Source organism: Mirounga leonina, unplaced genomic scaffold, assembly GCF_011800145.1.
Source record: "Mirounga leonina isolate KUSES-001 unplaced genomic scaffold, KU_Mleo_1.0 Mir_152, whole genome shotgun sequence".
NCBI lineage: Eukaryota > Metazoa > Chordata > Mammalia > Carnivora > Phocidae > Mirounga > Mirounga leonina.
The window spans coordinates 1,826,950-1,848,854 of NW_023270380.1; the positions used below are offsets into that span (position 1 = coordinate 1,826,950).

General features: G+C 50.3%; 1 protein-coding gene across 3 annotated transcripts in view; it reads left to right on the forward strand.

Annotated features, from left to right (window-relative positions):
* The window catches only part of CAPN9 (calpain 9), a 42,297-nt gene that overhangs the window by 3,715 nt on the left and 16,677 nt on the right, over positions 1 to 21,905 (forward strand). Inside the window, exons 2-11 of one of the 3 annotated variants that reach the window (XM_035008371.1) lie at positions 2,570 to 2,639; positions 6,392 to 6,510; positions 8,631 to 8,764; positions 12,908 to 13,076; positions 14,088 to 14,171; positions 16,713 to 16,798; positions 18,747 to 18,824; positions 20,173 to 20,333; positions 21,303 to 21,460; positions 21,630 to 21,838. In XM_035008371.1, the coding sequence (XP_034864262.1) occupies positions 2,570 to 2,639; positions 6,392 to 6,510; positions 8,631 to 8,764; positions 12,908 to 13,076; positions 14,088 to 14,171; positions 16,713 to 16,798; positions 18,747 to 18,824; positions 20,173 to 20,333; positions 21,303 to 21,460; positions 21,630 to 21,838 (1,268 nt within the window). The remainder of the gene's footprint in view (positions 1 to 2,569; positions 2,640 to 6,391; positions 6,511 to 8,630; positions 8,765 to 12,907; positions 13,077 to 14,087; positions 14,172 to 16,712; positions 16,799 to 18,746; positions 18,825 to 20,172; positions 20,334 to 21,302; positions 21,461 to 21,629; positions 21,839 to 21,905) is intronic. The other 2 variants (XM_035008372.1, XM_035008373.1) reach the window with 2 other exon arrangements.

Genomic DNA, 21,905 nt, shown 5'->3' on the forward strand with positions numbered 1-21,905 from the left:
GGTGAGAGTTTCTGAGTTTTCTCCTTCTGTATTTTTCTCCATCCATCCACAGTTTGAGGCAATTTGGTAAAACTCTCCTGGACAAAAACAGCTAGCTGAACAATGGAGCCGAGAGGCAGTGGCAGCTGTTGGCCCAGTTGGTGCTGTTGGCAGGACGGGCCAGCCAAAGGCGGGGGAGGGGAGGGCCATGAGGGGGGGCGGGGGGCCTCCTCGCCCACAGCCCATCTGGCCTCCAGAGGCCCACGTCTGCGACAGCCTGCTGGGCGGGGTCCGCCCGCCTTCGGAGTCGGAGATAGGGATGGGGCCGGGGCGGTGGGAGTTTTGCTGGCTGGAGCCCTGCTGCGCTCCCCCGATAGGGGCTGGCTGCCGTGGGAGCTCCTGGGGGGCCCTTGGGAGCAGGGGCTCCTGTACACATTGTGCACCTGGCCCCGAATGTCCACGACGGAGGAAGGTTGTCTCACATGACAGATGGAGACAGAGCCTGGAGAAGCTAGATGGCGCACCCAGAGCCCCTCTGCTCATTGGGGAGGGCTCCTGAGGGGAGCACGTTTTCCTGGTCTGTTTGCACCTTCCCACTGGCCTGGGCCGGAGCCACCTGCAAACACCTGAGGAAGAGGAGTCGGGAGAGCCGTGTGAGAGGGTCTGCACGGGCCAGGAGACTGGCCCAGAGGAGCTGCCCCCATCCCCATCCATGGCCCTGCCTGCCCTTCAGGAGCCGGCATTCGGGGTGTCGGTCGGACCCCTGCCACGCCTGGGCTTGTGGTGAGCTGATGGCACAGTGTTCAGAGATTCTCCTGGCCCAGTTTACTGAAACACTGGAAAAACACATAAGCCCACACAGTGCTCTTGGGCAGATGTCCGGGGTGTCCATCACTCCACGAGGCCGGCACATCCCAGGGGCTGCAGGGAGAGCGCCATCATTTTACACGTTGGCTCTTCGTCTTAAGCAATCCCCCTTCCTGCAAAGAAATCGCCATCCTCCTGCTGATACTTTGGACGCAGACCAGAGGAGAAGTAAGGTCCCGGGGAGCTTGAGGAAGACTGTTCAGGGCAGAGCTGTCCCCTAGGCCACCACCCAGGTACTGGTGAGGACTCCTGCTCCAGTCCTGTTTCTGGAAAGAGGTGGGAAAAACCCCTCACTCGGCCTGCATTCAGATCCTCTTTTTTTTTTTTTTTAAGATTTTATTTATTTATTTGACAGAGAGAGACACAGTGAGAGAGGGAACACAAGCAGGGGGAGTGGGAGAGGGAGAAGCAGGCCTCCCGCGGAGCAGGGAGCCCGATGCGGGGCTCAATCCCAGGACCCCGAGATCATGACCTGAGCCGAAGGCAGACGCCCAACGACTGAGCCACCCAGGCGCCCCCGTTCAGATCCTCTTAAAACGACCGAGCATCTGCTGTGTGTCAGAACTTTCCTCTATGTCTGATGATTTGTTGTTTCCTCTCCCTGGACCCTCACGTGACTCCCTACTCAACTGTCTGCTTCCCCAGGAGGTCCTCCCTGACTGCTCCAGCCCCCACACAGCCCCCGTTCCACACTATTACTTTCCATCCTGGAACTTACCGCTCCTGAACTTGGATGTCCATGCCTCTGTTCATGGTCTGGCCCCCAGTCCCTCAGCAACTCAGGAGGGCAGGGACTCCCTCTCTCTTGTTCTTCGCCTTCGTCCCTGTCAGGAATGGAGACTAATGACTCAGCAAAATATAAAGAAGAGACGAATTTTTTTTTTTAAAGATTTTATTTATTTATTTGAGAGAGAAAGAATGAGAGAGAGCAAGCACATGAGAGGGGGGAGGGTCAGAGGGAGAAGCAGACTCCCCGCCGAGCAGGGAGCCCGATGCGGGACTCGATCCCGGGACTCCAGGATCATGACCTGAGCCGAAGGCAGTCGCTCAACCAACTGAGCCACCCAGGCGCCCCAAGAATAGACGAATTTTATACAATTGCTTTCAAACACTTTTTTGTTAATGCTTTATAGTATCTCTTTCTCTATATATATGTATATATAAGTAATTATGTACACATAATAATATAATTATGTGCAATATAGAATAAAATATATGTAATGCACTGAGATAAAGTTACATGAGAGATATTGCATGTATCTCCCACTATATAATGTGTGTATATATATATATACACAATGCATATTTTAAAAAAGAAAGCAGCTGGGTGGGCGAGCATGAATTTGTATTTAATCCTAGGCACTGGTCTGTGGTGTGTGTATTACCTCATTTTAAGATGAGGAATTTGAAGCTCACAGAGGGTACAACGCCGATAAGCGGAGAGTCAGGATTCGAACTCATGCCCTGCCCCCGCCCCGCCCCGACTGCTAGCCCAGGGCCTGAGTAAGTGACAATGGGAGTCTTCAGTTCATGGTCCGTTGTTCGTCCAGCGCTGAGGGGCTGCCCAGAAGGCAGGATCTATCCCCAGGGGGTGCCATCCACCAGAGACGGGCCCAGGTTTGTGGCACCCCTCCACTGGAAAAAAGCCCTCTGCTCCCAGAAGGGAGAGAGACCCCGAGCCCGCCCCAATCACAACGGCCCAGTAACGCCTTTGTTCTTCCAGGAAATAGTGAAAAACCCAGAATTCATTCTTGGAGGGGCCACCAGGACAGATATCTGCCAGGGGGAGCTTGGTAAGTGTGAGGGGATGGGGCACGGAGAGAGGGGGTTGGAACAAGCACCCCTGGGGCCAGCAGGACAGGGCCTCTGAGCTGCCCCCACTGCAAGAGCAACATGGGACCCCCGAGGGGCACAGGGTCTGGGAGAATATGACTGCTACCACCGGCTACTTCCTCCTCTCTTCCCTCCCAGTCTGCCAGTCTGCCCCCACCCGGATGGAGCCCCGGGGCCTCCAGGCTCCTTGCACTCTTGTACCCCTGGGGGTGGGTGTGCTGCAGTGTGGGGCTCAGTTCACAGAGAACGGAGATACCCCACGGCGCTGCTCTGGCTCCCTGCACCGTGACACGGCTAACACATGCATGCGTTAAGTCGGTCCCTGGATCTCCGTCCTGGTCACCCTTCCTATTTTACAGATGAGACACCGAAGCTGAGGGAGGCTGAGTAACGTAAATCACAGAACTGATAGCGAGGTAGTCAGGATCTGAACTTGCTCTTAACCATTATGCCACAGTGCACCAGGGGCTCAGACTTTGGGGGGTCTCCCCCTGGAGTTTCACAGTCTCCTTTCTAAAATTAACCTGAGAGTGCCCCCAAGTCTGTTAAAGTGGGCCTTGCATTTCAGGATTTAGCCCAAAATTGGAGTGAGTTTACCTTTATTCTATCTATGGAAAAAAAAACAAAAAACAAAAAACCTCCTCAAAACCCAAAAAAGGGGCGCCTGGGTGGCTCAGTTGGTTAAGCGGCTGCCTTCAGCTCAGGTCATGATCTCAGAGTCCTGGGATCAAGCCCCACATCGGGCTCCCTTCTTGGCGGGAGGCCTGCTTCTCCCTCTCCCACTCCCCCGGCTTGTGTTCTTTCTCTAGCGTCCCTCTCTCTCTGTAAATAAATAATAAAATCTTAAAAACAAAAAAAACCCCCAAAAAACCACCAGTGGGTTAGCTTATGAGGCCTGGCCTACAGCTGAGTTACCACCGTGCTCACCAACCAGCTACCCCAAACCAAGAACCCAGAGTCACAGACCTAGAGTGATGATAGTTGATGATAGATCAACAGATTGATCCATGATACAGTTGGTCCTTGAACAACACGGATCCACTTATACATGGATTTTTTTTTTTAAAGATTTTATTTATTTGACAGAGAGAGACACAACGAAAGAGGGAACACAAGCAGAGGGAGTGGGAGAGAGAGAAGCAGGCTTCCTGCCGAGCAGGGAGCCTGACATGGGGCTCAATCCCAGGACCCCAGGATCATGAGCTGAGCCGAAGGCAGACGCTTAATGACTGAGCCACCCAGGCGCCCCCATGGATTTTTTTGAATAACACAGTATCTTACTGTCAGTGGATTTTCCCTTCCTTAGGATTTTCCTACTAACATTTTCTTTTCGCTGCATTCTTATTGTAGGAATGCAGTACAGAATATATAGAGCATACAAAATACATGTTAATTGACTAGGTTACCAGTAAGGCTACTGGCTGTGAAGTTTTGGGAGGGTCAAAAGTTATACGTGGATTTCCGACTGTGCGGTGGGTTGGGGGTGGGGGTCAGCGCCCCTTCCCCCATGTTGCTCAAGGGTCAACTGTACACAGATGATAGAATTACACATCCTAGGTATGACTTTGACCTTTTGAAAAAAAATTACATCCAGATTGGTCTTCATTTGTTGGGGGTCAGCCTTTCCTGGGAGACTCTGCCTGCCCCTTCCTCATCTCCTCTCTCATCTCTCCCTCCAGACTCTTCCTCTGCCTCCCCTCACTGCCCCCTCCCCGGCCCCTGCCTTCTCCCTATGTTGCTATTTGATAAAAAGGCAGTGTATAGGCTTCTTTGTGTTTCAAGGTTTTCGTTTGTGGCATGAGTGCAAGTATCTATTTGGAATTCCAACTGCATATTTAACCTTGGTTGGTGTTGAATATAACTATTATTTTGTAACACTTTTAAAAAATTTTATTTATTTGAAAGACAGAGAGAGCACGAGTCGGAGGGTGGGCAGAGGGAGAGGGAGAAGCAGACTCTCCACTGAGCGGGGAGCCTGACCATGACCATGTGGGGCTCAATCCCAGGACCCTGGGATCATGACCTGAACCAAAGGCAGACGCTCAACCAACGGAGCCACCCAGGCGCCCCATTTTGTAACACTTTTATTACTTCCAAATACTGTACATAACATCTGGATAAGCCAGGAAGGACAACAATAAAATGAAGGGCAGTGAGCCTGACACCCAAAATAAGAGCTAGAACATGACCAACACCATCGCCAGTCCCTCCCAGCTAGCTAGCAGCCCCTTGCATGCTCTTGTCCACCGTACTGCCTGACAAACTGACTTTCAGAGGGTACCCTCTTCTGGGCAATGCCATGCATCCACACAGGCCCAGCAGAGAGATAAAGCCATATTGCTTTGTTGTTGAGTTTTTTCCTTTGCTTTAAATTGTATGAATAGCACTGGCTTCTGAATGCCCCCCTTCAAAAGCTCAGGGCCTTCCCGGCTGAATAGACACGAGGTGCTGCGCTCTAGAAAAGAAACGCATTTTCCTACATTGGGGAAAGATCTAACTTGGAGAAGAACCGGGAGGAGGTCAGCGTACAGCAGGGGGCCCCCTCCACCCGGACTCTGGCCAGGACCACCCCAGAGCTGAGAGCAGGAACCGCCCCCCGCCCCCCGGGAGGCACTCAGTGAGGTTTGCTGAACAAATGATCCTGAAAGATTCTGTGTCCCTTCTCATTAGCATCTCCCCAAAGCCGGACCCCAGGCTGTTAAGAGCAGTGGATGCTTGAGGAACCAGTTGGCATGTTCCCCCCGGTGACACTCTAGGGAAAGCCAGAAGCAGGGTGACTCAGCAAGTAGCTTTCCTGATGCTACACCCTCTGAGAGTCGCTCCTGCCTGTGCACAACAATCAGAAAGGGGTCGTGGGCTGTATGGTATTTTCCAGAAATGTGAACCCCGAGGAAGCCAAGCTAAGTATGCTGGGGTCTAGAATTCCAATGACGGTGGTGTGATCTACTGCCAACAAAGAGATCAGGGATAAAACAGAGAGGTTGGGGAAATGGATACTTGCAAGTATCTGCTCACACGGAGCTCATGGCAGCCCTGGCAAGAGGCGCTGGTCCCAGCCTCAGGGCGGGCGAATGGATATGTGCGAGAGGCTGGCACAGCACAGATAAAATGCTGTCTGATGTCTGACTTTCCTTTGGAGTTGTCCTCCAGATGTGTGTCAGTGTAAAGTCACGGCTGCAGAAATCAGTAGACCGGTCAGCAAATCTTGAAAATGAAAAATAACTGGAGCTACTCTCATCTCTAACTCAACCGAGTCTGTGCTGTGGGGAGGCCTCAGTCCCAGAAATGCATTCCCCGGGCGCCACGGGGGGCTATTTCTGAGGACCCCCAACTTCTTGGGCTGTAGCTACGAAATGCCTACTCACCCAGCCCCGCTGACACGAGCGTCCGCAGCCTTGGCGCTCTGGTGGGGAAGCCTCTGGAAATGCACAGAGCTGATGCATAATGGAGCGTCAGTCTGAAACCCAAGTGAGCATGTCCTATAGCATGGCCCAGACAACAACAGCTGTGTGTGATAAACCGGGCACGGAAAGAGCCAGGAAGGGAGGCAGAAGGGAAGGACAGAGGTATCTGTTGGTATCCTGTCCGTTTTCCTAAATGCGGAAAAGATGTGGCCACATCTGGAACGCCCCACCTCTCCTTCCAGCATAGAGTTTTCCCATTCACTGTGCGTGGGCAGTGAAAACCGTGATGTCTGGCTCTCGTTTTGCAGGGGACTGCTGGTTATTAGCTGCCATTGCCTCCCTGACGCTGAACGACAATGCTCTGGCTAGAGTCGTCCCCCAGGACCAAGGCTTTGGACCCGGTTATGCCGGAATATTCCACTTCCAGGTAAGAGGGAACCTTGACCGGAAGTGTTAGCTCTTTGGGGTCCAGCATGATGTCATGAGCCTCTTCAGCTGCTCGGTACCCTGGGAGGAATGTGACCCCATCTGCGTGAAAGCAGCACCCCAAACCGTGCTGTGTCACGGGATCGCCTCTCAATGCGGGAGGAGGACATGGTGAGCCCTTTCGGAAAATAGACAGTAAGACTTTACGTGCGATTGTGGCAAGTCTGGAGGTCCTTGCCAATGGGTTTTAGTCTTTGGAATAGCTTGTGCTTTTAGCATAAATGGCCTAAAACAATTCTACCTCCCTGGGACTGGATTATTTCTCATAAACTGGGAGATCCTCCTTATTGAAGAAATACAGATTTGGAGACGTGAGTGAGGGTAAGAAGTAGAAATGGACAGAAGCATGGAGGCATCGCCTGCTGGAGGTCAGGGGGTGACACATGTCGCCCCTGTGGGACTCCTGCAGAGCCACCCCCGGGGCGCGGCCTGCCTGGGAGCTGGTTTCCGGTTTGCTCACGGCCCTGTTCTCTGTCCTCTCCTCCCCTGCAGCCCCTGCAAAGGGCCCCAGCTCACACTGACGCCTGCCCTGTCCCGTACGTCTGCGGGTTTCCTCGGGCAGATTTCACACACTGTCTGGAAAGAGGACTCATATCTACCTTGTGGGGTTCGCAGAACTAAAAGGGATCCTAGGAAGGTGGCAGCATGGGGCCGGCATGCACTTCTGCCCCCGCACGGTCACCTTCCCCTCCCGGGCCACCACACTGTCCCCTCCGTCCCCAAGGCCGGCCATCTGAGTACTCCCTCCAGTGCGCTGTCGTGCTCCGCTGCCCTGCCTCTGATCGGCTGGGGCTGCCCTGTCGGGGGCCTGTCAGTCACATGCTGACATCTGGGAGGGGGCGTTGGGAGTGAGGCCCCCTCGCTGCTCCTCTCCTGTCCTCAGCCACAGTGCGGGCGTGAGGGTGCCGGTGGGGCCATCTCTGTGCCGCCCTGTAAGATCCCCTGAGCCAGCTCCCCGCTGGAAGGCCAGCCCGGAACTGCCCCCAACCCTGCACCTGCTTCGGGAAGCCCCGAGCAGTGCATCCGTGGAACCCTAAGTCACAAAGGCCCCCAAGAAAGCCTGAAGTGACACGTGCTGGGAGGGTGAAGCCCCCAAGCGGGACCCCAGCTGTGGGGGGGGGTTGTAGTGTCCCACGCCGTGCTGCCTCCCAACACACCCCTTAGAACCCGTCACTGGGAGCCCGGGGGAATATTCCTTCAAACACACACAACCTCGGCCAGACACCGGGTGGCCTGGTCGGACTGGGGCAGGATCACTGACACGGAACCGCTTGGGATGCCCCGGCAAAGCTGGAAATGGACCGCTCCCAGAGCTCCCCTCTTTCTACTTTCTCTTTCTTCTTACCTTAGGGTCTCTCTCGGGCCATCTGAGTGAGAAGGAACGCACACGCAGATACACGCACTCATACGCACATGCACGAGTGCACGTGAACACATGCACACACGTGTGTGAACACATGGACACACAAGCACGTGTGTGAGCACACGCAAACACATACACACACACATATATGCACACACACTCACCTCGTGTCTGCACGCCCAGCACAAGTGTCCACCTGCCCCATTACAGCCCCTCTCTCTCTCTGTGTGAATGGCCAAAAAAAGTCAGTCTGAGAGTTTCCACCCCCGGGCAAGGAGGGGACTGAAGATGAAGAAACATTAAGACGCCCAGCAGCCAGTTGACGGAAGGGCGTATGGAGAACCGCGGTGTTGCAAGAGCAGAGCAAACCCCACACTGCGCCCCTCTCTTGGGAGACAGAAGAGCTAACCCAGCCCACCCCGCGGTGTCCGCGTGTGACCCTGTCCCGCCGCCCCCGGCGTTGATGGGTCCACACGGGGTCTTCAGGCGGATGTCCGCGGCGGGTGGGGTGCTCAGCCTGTGGCTCAGTGGACACAGTCCAGGTAGCCCCATCATGGGACCTGCATGTGATTTTCCTCAGGACCCTAAGGGCAGTGTGTGGTCTGAGGGAGAAAGAGCCAAGTGATAAACATACACGGACGGGGCTGGGCTCCCCTGGGACTCACCCCCGTGCTTTCCATCTCCATCCTGGCCAACAGTTCTGGCAGCACAGTGAGTGGCTGGATGTGGTCATCGATGACCGGCTGCCCACCTTCAGGGACCGCCTGATCTTCCTCCACTCCGCCGACCACAGCGAGTTCTGGAGCGCCTTGCTGGAAAAAGCCTACGCCAAGTGAGTGCCCCCTGCCCAGGGAGGAGGGGTGCTGTCCAGGAAGCAGGTCTCCACCCCTGGGGCCTTTCCAGGGAGTTTCAGTGAGTGGCGACACATGTCCCCCCTGTGTCTGACTTTCCAAAGAGCTGGGAGGGTAGGCGGAGGAAAACCTGGATGTGTTACCAGAACTGGTCTCTCCCAACCTGCCACCAAGCACCATCATAGCTCAAACATCTGGGCTGTGGTAAAAGGGACCGTTTTAATCATTTTTAAGTGTACAGCTCAATGGCGTTAAGTACATTCACACTGTTGTGCAACCATCACCAGCATCCACCTCTAGAACTTGCAAAACTGAAACTCTGCACCTGCTAAACTCCAACCCCCCATCCCCTGCGCCCAGCCCCTGGCAACCGCCATGTTGATTTCTGTCTCTGTGGATTTAACGAGCTGAGGAAGCTCAAAGTAAGTGGAACCCAAACATTTTTAATCGCCTGCCAGACGACCTTGGTTCCCGCCAGCACTCTCAATGTCTAGCCCATCAGCTTGTCAGCAAAAGGCCAAGCAGCCTGAGTTCTGTGCTCAGCTGACAGCAGAGCTCCCCTGGGAGTCCCTCTTGGGCTCATCCCGGATCTTCAGGCCATGGGAAACCTGTCTTCAGAGACGGGAACTGGGAAGCACATTTGTGCTTCTAACTCTGGCAAGTGGCAAAATTAAGTGAAGGTAAACGGAGGTTTAATTGATCCTGAAATCAGCAGGACAGAATTAAAGCCATCAAAGAAGAACCAAAGGTATACTACCTGCCCCCCATGCCCATCTGCTCCAGCTAAGTCTATACACACCCCTCCGAGGCACCCGACAGGTTTCAGATGGGCAAAGGGGCACAGGACAGCCAGGCAGCCCAGCCCCAGTTCTACCCATGGTGAGTCCCCCACCAGGAGACCTCGGCAGGATCCTCTCCAGGGCCAGTGCCTGTGCTCTCCAGGGCTGGGCGGGCATGGCTTCATCCTCGGTGAGCCCAGCCCAGGGAAATCCTCCCCCTGCAGCTATGGAAAAGGCTTGAGTCAGGAATTCCAGCTGGGGGGATCCAGTGGAATTTGAAGGGTATTCACTCAAAGAGTGAAGAATAAGTTTCCTAAAAAAGAAAATCTTTAATTTTTGGTCATTCAAAGAGACCAAAAATGATTGGGATGTACCTCACCACAAAAAGATGTCCAGATGGCAAATAAGCACATGGAAAGATGCTCAACATTATTTGTCATTAGGAAATTGCAAATGAAAACAATAGCGAAATACCACTACATACTTGCAGCACCGATTGCTGATGAAGATGTAGAGCAAGAGGAACTCTCATTCACTCGTGGTGCGAATGAGAAATGGTTCAGCCATTTCGGAAGACATTTGGCAGTTCCTTATAAAACTAAACATAGTCTTACCTAATAGTTCAGCAATCACACTCCTTGGTAAATGAGTCCGGTAAAAAGTCATTTTTACCCAAATGAGTTGGATAAAAACTTGTGTCTATGCAAAAGCTGCACACAAATATTTATTGTACCATTATTGATAATTGCCAAAAACTGGAAGCAAACAAGATGTCCTTCAAGATGAATGGATAAACAAATGGTGGTACATCCAGGCAATGGAACATTATTTAGTGATTTAAAAATGAGCTATCAAGCCATGAAAAGAAATGGATGAATCTTAAATGTATATTGCTAAGTGAAAGAAGCCAATCTGAGAAGACTACATGCATACTGCATGATTCCAATGATATGACATTCTGGAAAAAGCAAAACTATGGAGACAGGAAAAAGATCAGTGGTTGCCAGGGGTTCAGGTGGAGGGAAGGACGAGGTAAGGATGAATATGTGGAGCACAAGGGATCTTTTTAAGGGTGGTGAAACTATTCTGTATGATACTGTAATCGTGAATACGTGACACCATTCATCTATCAAACTCATAAAACTTCACAGCACAAAGAAAGAAGCTTAATACATGAAGATTTAAAAATCATAGAGAAGGATGAGGAATCCCAGGATGAAATGCAGACCATGCATTTCATAACTGTATTGCAAATTTATGCAACAAACTCATTGCAGGGGTAGGAGAAAAAGGAGCTGACCTGAGTAACTGTGGGCATGAATGGGGTCTGTAAGATTAAAAGCAAAAGGAAGCATTCTACTCAGGCTGATTAAGTTGTTTCTCATACGGGCAAGGACAGCAATTCTGATACCATTATATGTATATAATGAGTTGAACAGTTAAGGAGATGGATGGCAGGTGGTGGAGCTAGGTTTCTCACTTTTGGAGAGGAGGTTACAGAGAAGCAAGGGGAGGAGGCTTAGAATGATGCCTGTGGTCGTGGGTTAGGGCTGGAGACTCAGGCTGTTCTCATGTTTTGTTTAATAGAGATCGTTCCAGATAGACACATGTATATATCCTGGGTCGGTGTACATACATCATCTCCTCACTTTGTCAGCACAGGGGGCCTAGAAAGAACAGCAGCCCCACAGGAACAAGCAACCCTACTTCCCAGGTCTTGGTCTCTAATACCGTTTTTCCAAAGAAAGGAACCAGAGATCCTTGGAGACAAGGTTGATTCTAGGACTGGGCCGGGGAACTCACAGATGAGCCTAGAGCATCTTGTAGTACCAAGAAGTGAAAGAACATGTTTTACACACACACACACACTGGTGGGGTTATGTCAAAAGGACGCAGGAACCAGCTGACGAGGCTGAAAGTAGCCAAAGCTGGGACAGTTTGAGCAATAAAATAAGTACTTTGGATTATAAACCAAAGTACAAAATAAATATCCCTGAGTCCATATTGACATAAATAAATGACTGAATATAAATTGGAGAAAAGAATAAATCTTCCACGTAGAAGAATTGCAAGTAATTAAAGGTGGAGCAAATCCCTCTGCTCCTGAAGGGATGGCTGCTCGTAATGGTGTCCTGCCAAAGAGGATAGCGTGGACAGGGGGAGGGAAGGTAACTACAGTGGAGAAGCCTAATGGACATGACCTCACTATCAACAGCGATGGGTCATGATGACAGTATGGACCCTGGATACAACATGATGAGAAGGACATGTTACTTCTGTGGTCTTCCTCCCCTACACCCATAACCCCAGTCTAATCAATAGAAAAACAGCAGACAGATCCCAATCGAGAGACATTCTACAAACACCCGACAGTATTCCTCAAGATGGCCAAGGTCATGGAAAACAAAGAAAGTCTGACATTGTCACAGCCAAGAGGGGGCTTGAGGACTCAGTGTGATGTGATATCCTGGGTGGGATCTCGGAACAGAGCATATTAGGTAAAAACTAAGGGAATAAGAAGAAAGTAGAGACTTTAATAATAATAATGTATGGGTTCAGTCACTGTAACAAGTGTACCAAGATGTTAATCCTGGGGGAAACTGGGTGAGGAGTATATGGGAACTCTACTGTTTACAAACTTTTCTATAAATCTGAAACCGTTCTAAATGGAAACGTTTATATTATATTAATTTATTATATCTGTATATTATATTAATTTTATATTAATATAATATTATATTAATATATTATATTAATAATATATTAATTATATTAATTAAAAAGACCATTATGTAGAGAAAAAATGGTTGTGAGTATGTGAGACCAGAAAGGAAGAGAAAGATCCTCAACTTTGTCTCAGTCTATGTATAACTAACACCCTCATGGTCAAGTCTTGTTCCCTGTTCTGTGTAAGATGAGGGAGAGGGAGGGAGGGAGGGCGGGCGAGCCTCATTTACACCTCACAGCAGTCCTGGGAGGGAGCATACGCCCATCATCCCCATTTTGTAAATTTGGAAACTGAAGCACTAGGTAAGCGAGTTGTCCCCGGAGCCCTCAGTTTGCAAGTGGTGGCTCTGCCACTTGCACCCGCGGCCAGTCGGGGACCAGAGTCCACGCTCTTTACCACCACACTGCACTGCCTGTCTCATAGAGAGCCCAGGATCCTTGGAGCTCCACGTAAAGCTGAATCCCTGCTTCCCATCTTCCTTCCACACCACCCAACCCAGGGCAAGGCCAGGACAGACAATGGTTCTTAGAAGAGTTCGGAAAACTCTGGTCAAAGGGCGCCACCTGGTGGCCTTCCTTGTTCCCTGCAGCGGTGTCCCTGCCTTCCTTCCGAGACAGGCTGAATGGGAGCTATGAGGCTCTGAAGGGGGGCAGCACCCTCGAGGCCATGGAAGACTTCACCGGGGGTGTAGCAGAGACCTTTGCAACTAAAGAGGCTCCAGAGAACTTCTATGAGATTCTAGAGAAGGCCTTGAAGAGGGGCTCTCTGGTGGGCTGCTCCATTGATGTAAGTCGTTCACTTGCGTGTTCACATTCCTGGCACTGCCCCCGGGCTGTAGACCAGCAGGTGCCCTGGCTGGGCGAGACCAGGAGCATAACTTTTGGGGCGGGGCGGCGGGGAGGCACAGTGGTGTCGATGTTTATGTATTTTCATTAAAACAAAAGCTTTAATTTAATGTTTTTCAAATTACAAAGTTAGGGCACACTTATTGTATCAGGTGGAACAATCCTAGATCTATAAAGGTAAACTTCAATGCCCCTGCCTAAGTCCCAGCCCTGGGACACCCAGTGTGTGCCCTTCACACCCCCCTCCTTACTCAGACATATGGGCATGTGCATGTGCCTAAATACAAAACCATAGGAGAAGTCAGTTTGATTTTACTAAATGGAGTCCTACTCCATAGATTTTACTAAATGGAGTCTTACTCCATACTTTTTCGAAACTTGTTTTTTTCTACTTCCTATAGCATTAAAACATTCACATCAGTAGATAGGAATCTAACAGTATTTTCTCCAACGTCTTTATGCATGCAAACATACACACGTATAGTTTTACCTCACCCAGTTTTTTAAGAGAACATATTCAAGTTTTGTGTTTCCTCTTGCATTAACCTTGGGAATATCTTCTTTGCTACTAAATTATCCCTTTCCTCTGTGTTTCCAAGTTTGTGACATAGGGTTGTATGTGAGACTGTTAAATGCTTCTTATCCTCTCTTTGGTGTATGGGATCATACCTCTATCTTGTGCTGGGCTACATGATGGGGGGTGGGGTCAAGTTGCTCTGTGTGGAGGCAAAAAAGTGAACTTTTCCCTGGAGTCTGAGCTCGGAATGAGGGTCTCCTCACCCTGGTAAGAGACTGGGAATTGCTCTATGTCCCAGCTAACCATCTTAGGGGTGATCTTATATGCGTCAGGCACATGGGGGAGCAGAAGGGGCCAGGCACAGAGCTGGGTCTGGGCAGGTAGGGAAGGCTTGACTTACCCAATGGGTCCAACGCTGCTTTTTTCACATTTTAGATCAGAAATGCTACAGAATCTGAAGCCCGGACACCTTTTGGTCTCATTAAGGGCCATGCCTACAGTGTGACAGGAATTGACCAGGTAGGCGACGTGAACCCCTGTGGATAGGGTACAGGAATAGACTCAGCAGTGCTAATCCCTTATACTGATTTAGTGCATCACAGTTTAAACCACACCTTCAGACATTTTAGAGAAGGTCTCATCTAAAGGAGGCAGGCTGGAATCCAAAAGAGCAAAACAGGAGAGAGAGAAAGAGAAACATGTGATTCTACCACAGTACCAACCTGGTTTAACTAGTGTAAGAGTCTAGGCTTTGTTTTTTCTTTTCTTTTTTTTTTTCTTCCTTAATTCTAGAGTTCTCTAGAGAAACAGAATCAATAAGATATTGATAGATGATAGATAGATGATAGGTAGATAGATAGATAGATAGATAGATAGATAATAGATAGATAAATAGATAGATAGATGATAGATAGATAGATAAATAGATAGGGAATGAGGAATTGGCTCCCATGATTATGGAGGCTGAGAAGTCCTATGATCCACCATCTGTAAGCTATAAACCCAGGAAATCTGGTGGGGTTGTTCCAGTCCAAGTCCAAAAGCCAAAAACCAAGAGAATCAATGGTATAAGTCCCAGTCTAAGAGCAGAAGAGAATCAAAGTCCCAGCTCAGCAGTCAGACACAGAGAATGAATTCTCCCTTCCTCCAACTTCTATAGCTCTAGTCAGACCTTCAACGGATTAGATGAGGCCAACCCACATCTGGGAGGGCCCTCTGCTTTACTCAGTCTCCCAATCCAAATGCTAATCTCATCCAGAAACGCCCTCACAGACACACCCAAAATTGTGTAAAAGCAAATATGTGGACACCAGTGGCCAAGTCAAGTTGACACATAAAAATAACCGTCAAAAGTCCCATTCTCTGCAGCAGTGGCCCAGTGTAGAACTAGTAACCCCCAGGGGTTACTAGACCCCACACAGTACCCCCTCTGACTTCTAGGGAGTGCTTGGTTTAGACAAGAGCTCCTGAAGGGACATGTGGGAAAGAGAAGGGAGGGGGAATGACATGGAAGAGGAGGACAAGAAGCCAAGGGCCACATTCTTTCAGGTTCTAGTTCAGTGAAGTCCAAAAGCCCACCTCATGCTTCCGCTGGACAAGTCTCAAACCCGGTCTGTAGAGGACGCAGCACCTCTGGCCTCTCCTGTTGCTGCCCACATTTTGAGTAACACAGTCCAGAGGAGTGGGGAGTAAGGAGTGCGGAAGGAAGCCTGTCCTGCCTCCTCACCAGGGGACTGTGAGCAGAGCTTACAGGGTGGTGGATGCAATGAGAGTCTCTAGAGCTGAACTATTTGCATAGGCTCTTTTCCCCTCCTTCCCTGCCCATAATGCCTTGCCAATCACTCACTTGAGTAGGCATGTGATTTTTTTTAAAGATTATTTATTTATTTGAGAGAGAGAGAGTGAATGAGCGAGAGAGAACACGAGCGGGGGTTGGGGAGCAGAGGGAAGGGAGAAGCAGGCTCCCTACTGAGCAGGGAGCCCGATGCGGGGCTCAATCCTGGGACCCCAAGATCATGACCTGAGCCGAAGGTCATGAGTCAGAGTGAGCCACCCAGGCGCCCCAGTAGGCATGTGATTTTTAATGTTGCAGCTTCCAAATATTGTTTCCAGTAATAGAAACCTTCCACCCCATCTGTTCAATGGCTTTTCCTTTCTGTCCACCTCCAAGACATTTACCTTGCCTGCACATTTCACGTAATGAACATCTTAAATGATGAGCTGCAAGCTGCATCCTAGACTCTGGAGAAGTTATACTAACCTAATTTTTACACATCAAAAATATGATTTGTGCCCAGTGCATGAGGATAAAGTGTTTTGAGCTAAAATTTCTGGTTAGTTGATGAATAGAAGTTTTTTACTTCTACTCTCTTTCCTCCAAAATCTTTCTGAAATGCACTGGCCCTTTCTCCTGGTCCGGGGCAGAGCATGAAGGGCATGGCTGAACATCTTTCTTTACTGGCTCAAGGGCTCTCCATATGGACAGCAGAAATCCTCACCTGACACCTGAAAGGGGGAATATTGGATTCAGAAGACTTGGAAGTGGTTTTTGTTTATCGTTGTTTAAATTCCCAGTGTGCGCCTATATACTTTTCGTTCATCTGTGAGTAAGATATTACGGATGAAGAAAACTCACTCATAGGTCCCTGAGCACTTGGGACAAACTACTCTTTACCTCTCGCTGTGCTAGATGCTGACGATACACCAATAAATAAGACTCGGCCCCCGCCTCTAGGGCGATTCCAATCCAGACAGAAAACTCATTCATTTGAAGATTCACGTGAACTAATTTCTTGTTATTTGTAATTCTACTTTATTTCCCAGATGCAGCGTATCCAATTCTGGGGTGATTAATAATCATTGTTGGTGATGCCAGCCTCTGTGCTCACTAGGAATTAGAGAGTTCCAAGGGCTAGTTAAGAATTGATGAGTTTTGACATGTCTTTTGCGTGTCATTGCCAAGAGGCTTTTGGGAAAGCCAACCCTGGCTGGAGGAGAAGTACTCTGGAGCTCACGCATGAATTTATCATTCCACATTGCCCTGATGTTTTTCCCCTCTAGGTAAACTTCCAAGGCCAGAAAACAGAGCTCATCAGAGTGCGAAACCCTTGGGGCCAGGTTGAGTGGAAGGGGTCCTGGAGTGACAGGTCAGTCCCTGCCTCCTTGCCTTCCTGGGGCTTCTGCAGGCATATGAAGAAGGGGCACTGTGTCTACAGTTCCCTCCTGGCTCTCGTTCAGGGGACTATCCTGCTGCTGGGGTGACCTCACTTCCTCCCTCTTCAGCCCTCTGGCCCGCCATGCAGTCAAAATTGAACACCCTTGTAACGGCTTTTTCACCTTTCCAGGTACTGTTACTTACGTTAGTGGATATACTCCCTCCCATGGGGAGATGTCATCTCCCCATGATATTGTGAGAGGCTTTATCTCCAGTGATGAGTAGCTCCAATATGCAGGGTGTGTGTGTGTGAGCGCACGTGTGGGGAGTAGGGGTGGCCATGAGTATTTGAGGTGTGAGAATCCCCGAAATATTGCCAAGCCGGTCACTACAGGGTTCTCTCTGATTGGTCCCTGGCCATTGGCTAGAGATCCAGTGGAGTCTGGAGCCTGGACTTCCATAGCAGTCAACCAGGGTTATTTCTTGGCCCCCAATTATATAGAAAGATCTCCCTTGCGGGTATGTGTCCCTTCCTCATCCCTCGCGAAGCGGCCCAGGTGGCTAGCATCCGGGAACGTTTAGATGTGCTTGGGCAGGGCCCACCTGAGCCACCTGCTCCCTCAGCCAGGACTCTGCCATCTTGGGGTCCTGCTGTCACACCCCTGCCTGCTCACCGCTCGTGGGACTCTGGGGAGACCTCAGCATGTCTAGAGCCTCAGTAAATGAACTTGAGTTGTGTTTGTCCTCAGAGCACGAGGCCACCATGTCGCCAGCCATCAGTGTCTGTGTCTCTGTTAACCTGACTCCAGCCTGAGGGTGCAGGGGCTTGTGGTCCCATCGTGGTTCTTGTCCCACCACCTTCCCCCCACTTTGGCTTCTGCCGTCTCAGAGCCCAGGGCCTTTGGCAGAGATGGATTCACACCAACATCACAGGAGGAAAGAGATCGGCCTCCCTCTCCTGGCAGAAATGGAAAGAACAGAAATATTGAAATTGAAATTAATGAGCCTGCTTCATATCACACATAGACTATTAGAGTGTTCTTCCGTTTAGAGAACACAGCGTGTAAAAGGGCCATTTTTTTTTTCTTCTCCTGGGAAACACGCAGAGGGAGAAATAAGGGAAGTGCATTTCCTGGGGTCAAGGCTGGAAGCGAGCTTTCCTCCTGCTCCCACTCAGCCTCGGGGTGACGGAGGGAGGTCCCCATCCTGATCCCTGCTCCTGACCCCGCCTGTTAGGAGCAAAGTACTGAAAGCGCGTTAGCCTGGCAGGCCCCTTTTGGGGTGTGAGCCCCTCGGAAGGTCCTGGCTCTGGGTACTGCTGTTCTGACCCTGCCGCGCAGGACCTGGAGAGGGGCTCCTCCTGGGTCCTTCCCGGGACGAGCTCTGCAGGGTGTGGATGAGGGGGCCACGTCGGTTGGGTACCCCGGCGGCAGTTACTCAGCTGGAACAATTGGGAGGCGGCTGTAGGGGTCGCAGAGACACGGTGAACTTGGAGGCTTCCTGGAGAGCTCACCTAAAGAAAGCGTTTAGTATGTGAAATGTCAAGCCCAAGCAAACATAAGATACTATTATCACTTTTTGAAAAGTCACTTACCAATGAAGAAGAGAGATCGGGAGATGCTCTGGGGCACACATCAGTCCCCTTCTGACTTGCAGTGGAAGTTTCTGTTACCTTGCTCGTGTTCAACGTCCTATGATGGTCCTGTGATAAGCCCCTACAGAGGGACTTCAAATGATCCTGAGGACCTTTGGCCATTGGCTGCTCTTGGACGCGCACTTTGCAACCAGCTTCTAGATCCCCTGGGGCGTTCCCGGGGCCCAGGGCGTAGGCACTGACCAGGATCAAGCCCCACATAGCCACCACCCTGGCGCCTCGGGAGGGACGCTCACGCCCCGACAAGGCCAGTCTTGTTTCAGCCGGCTTTGCTTACTCCTCCTAGTTCCTCCGAGTGGCGTTCCATTGGTGCAGCCGAGCAAAAGCGTCTGTGTCACACGGCTCTCGACGAGGGGGAGTTCTGGTACGGCGCTCGTCTCTGTTTTCCTTTCTGTATTAACTATATAACAGGTATGAGCACAGTGCCCTAGAGCCCTTGGTTTGCTTGCTTGCTTTCTGTCTGTCTTTGTTCAATTTCTTTGGTAAATCAAATACATTGGTCTCAAGCCCCTTATGTTCACCCAGGTTGGCAGAGAATTTGATATGAAGACGGGGTTGAGCCTGGGTCTCCAGCCCAGCGTCCCTCCTCTGAACTACCCATCATCCAAGTTTGCGTGGTGTATTTGAAGACAGGCAGCCCCGCTGCTCCTGGGGGCTACTCCCTTGTCCCACTTGATGACAAAGGCCCCTGAGGACAGTGACCTTGACAGCATCCAAAAAAATAGACCTAAGTGGGCAGGAAACATTCCTAATCTGGACTTTCTATGGGGTGGAATCTCTTTGCTTAACTGGGAGTTTTTAATGGGCCTTTGTTTCTAGAAGCTTCTTTGATCTTGTTTCTTCCTGTGGGGTCCAGAAAACAGTTGGCTCTTCCAACCCTGCAAGACCACACATTTCTGATGTCCAGCTTTCTTCCCTGATGAGCAAACCAGTCAATTCTTGTCTGAGCTCACTTTTTTTCTTATAGGCCTTATTAAACACAGCAAGCAAAAACCAGCACACATACTAATATGCTAGCTTTTTCCATCCTTTTCCCCTTGAACACAGCCTCTGTCTTCCATATTTTTACAGTTTTAACAAGTATACTGCCATTTGTAATGTGAATATCTATTTTCCAGCTCTAATATTTCCTTGAAACCTGCCCAAGTGCTAAGCTGATATCACATAGTTTAGAATTCTGTCACAGTGGCTCCATACTTCAAGGCACCAATGACTTAGGGTCACACCAGCTGCTGTAAGAAGTAGACTCAAAACGTATAAAGACTCAAATGCAATAAAGTTTATTTCTCACTAATTGTAACAGTCCAGGAGGACATCCCTATCCTGTGGGTGGCTCTCCCCATGCAGTGATTCAGGGACCCAAGCCCCTTCCTCTGTGTGGTTCCACCATCCCCTGGGGTCACCCAGCCATCTGCAGGAAGCCAGCAGAAGAGGAAAGATTGGAGGAGACACCCCCACTTCCTAAGAGCCTTGACCCGCACATCACTGCTTACATCCCACTCTAGATGCAAGGGGTGGGCTACAGTCCCTGAACCTGGGTTTTCCTTAGCTTTGCTTGTGTATTTTCTGTCTGCCCACATGTGAGTTCTCCTCCATCCTTGAGGACAGGTGCGGGCACTCACTACCGGTTGGTTAGATGATTAAGCGAATGAATGGATCATGGCATCACCATCACTTCCTATGGAGAATGGTGTCTCTCCACCTTGTTGCAGGATGGCGTTTAGGGACTTCAAGGCCCACTTTGACAAAGTGGAAATCTGCAACCTCACTCCTGACGCCCTGGAGGAGGATGCTCTCCACAAGTGGGAGGTGACGGTCCATCAAGGAAGCTGGGTGCGGGGCTCCACGGCCGGGGGCTGCCGCAATTTCCTGGGTTGGTAATCTGTTTGTCACTCTCTCTGTCATTGCCAAGTGTCCAGTGCAGTCTGGGGGACATCAGCAGGTCAGCGCCAGGACCCTAGAGAAAGCCTGAGTGTGGAGTTAGTAGGATTTCCGGGATGGCTGGTGAGGGCTGCAGAGATGTAGCTGGAAGTCAGATAAGAATTGCTCGGGGAAACTCTTGTTTGGTCACTTAGGTTATCTCCCATGACAAGTAATAGAAAGCACAACTCATGCTAGTTTAGCAATTCAAAGAATTTTTTCCTTGCATAGCTGAAAAGTTCAGAGAAGTAGGGTGGGCTTCAGGCATAGTTCCATCAACTCATTGGTCTGGAATTCTCTGCTCTGTCCTCTTTCCTCTGTTGACTTCTTCCTCAGTCTGGATTTCTTTATAGTCACAGGAGGGCTGCCAGCACCATCCAGGACTTCCTGAGCCCTCACTTGTTCACAGGGTCATCCAACAAAAGGCCCCAACTTCCCTCTAACTGGGAATTCCTTGTACCCATATTGCCTGGTGAATGCTTCAGGCTGATTGGATTTGTTCCAACTGTCCGCAGCAAGAGGGACTAGGATGAACCAATCAGCGTTCACGCTTGGAGCTGGGAGTGGGGTGGATTCTGCTCACACTGCACAACCAGAGGGGCACAGCACTCTCCTCTGAAATATCACAAAGGAAAAATAAGATGGAGCAAATGGGAGACCCAGAAGAATGTCTTTATAAGCTGCATGGGAAATGGCTCAAGAGAAGGTGGAGTTGAAAGGGGAGCACTTGGCCTTCTCACCGGGGTTACGGGAAGTAGAGCACAAGGGCCATCGGAACAGGGAGAGAAGAAATGAATGACTTTCTCAGGTTTGGGAGGATGTGGTGGGGGTGGATGGAGCGTGTGGTGTGTGTGTGTGTGTGTGCATGTCTTTTGTGGTTTTTTTAAGGAAGATGAAATAATTCACCTCTTTCAAAGGGCAGATACCTTCTGGACCAATCCACAAATAAAATTGTCCCTGACTGAGAAAGATGAGGGGCAGGAGGACTGCACCTTCCTCGTAGCCCTGATGCAGAAAGATCGAAGGAAACTCAAGAGGTTTGGAGCCGACATGCTGACCATTGGCTACACCATTTACCAGGTGGGTAGGAACTAAGCCACTCTTCGGAGCCCACTGCCTAAGGTGCTGGATTCTCAGCTCCTCCTTGGCCACATGCCCAAGACTCAGTGGCCAGTCCCCCAACTGTGTCCAAATACCCAAAACCAACGGCCCTCCGTATAGAATCAACCCCAATATGCTTCCATTGCAGAGCCCTGGCAAAGACGAGCATCTGAACAAAAACTTCTTCAGGTACAATGCTTCCCAGGCCAGAAGCAAAACGTTCATCAACCTGAGAGAAGTCTCCGACCGCTTCAAATTGCCCCCTGGGGAATACATCCTGATTCCCAGCACTTTTGAGCCCCATCAGGAAGCCGATTTCTGCCTGAGGATCTTTTCAGAGAAGAAAGCCATCACCCAGTGAGTAACAGGCTCAAGAATTCCTCTTCATTTAGTGGCTCAGTCCCTGGGAAGTCACAGGAGACTG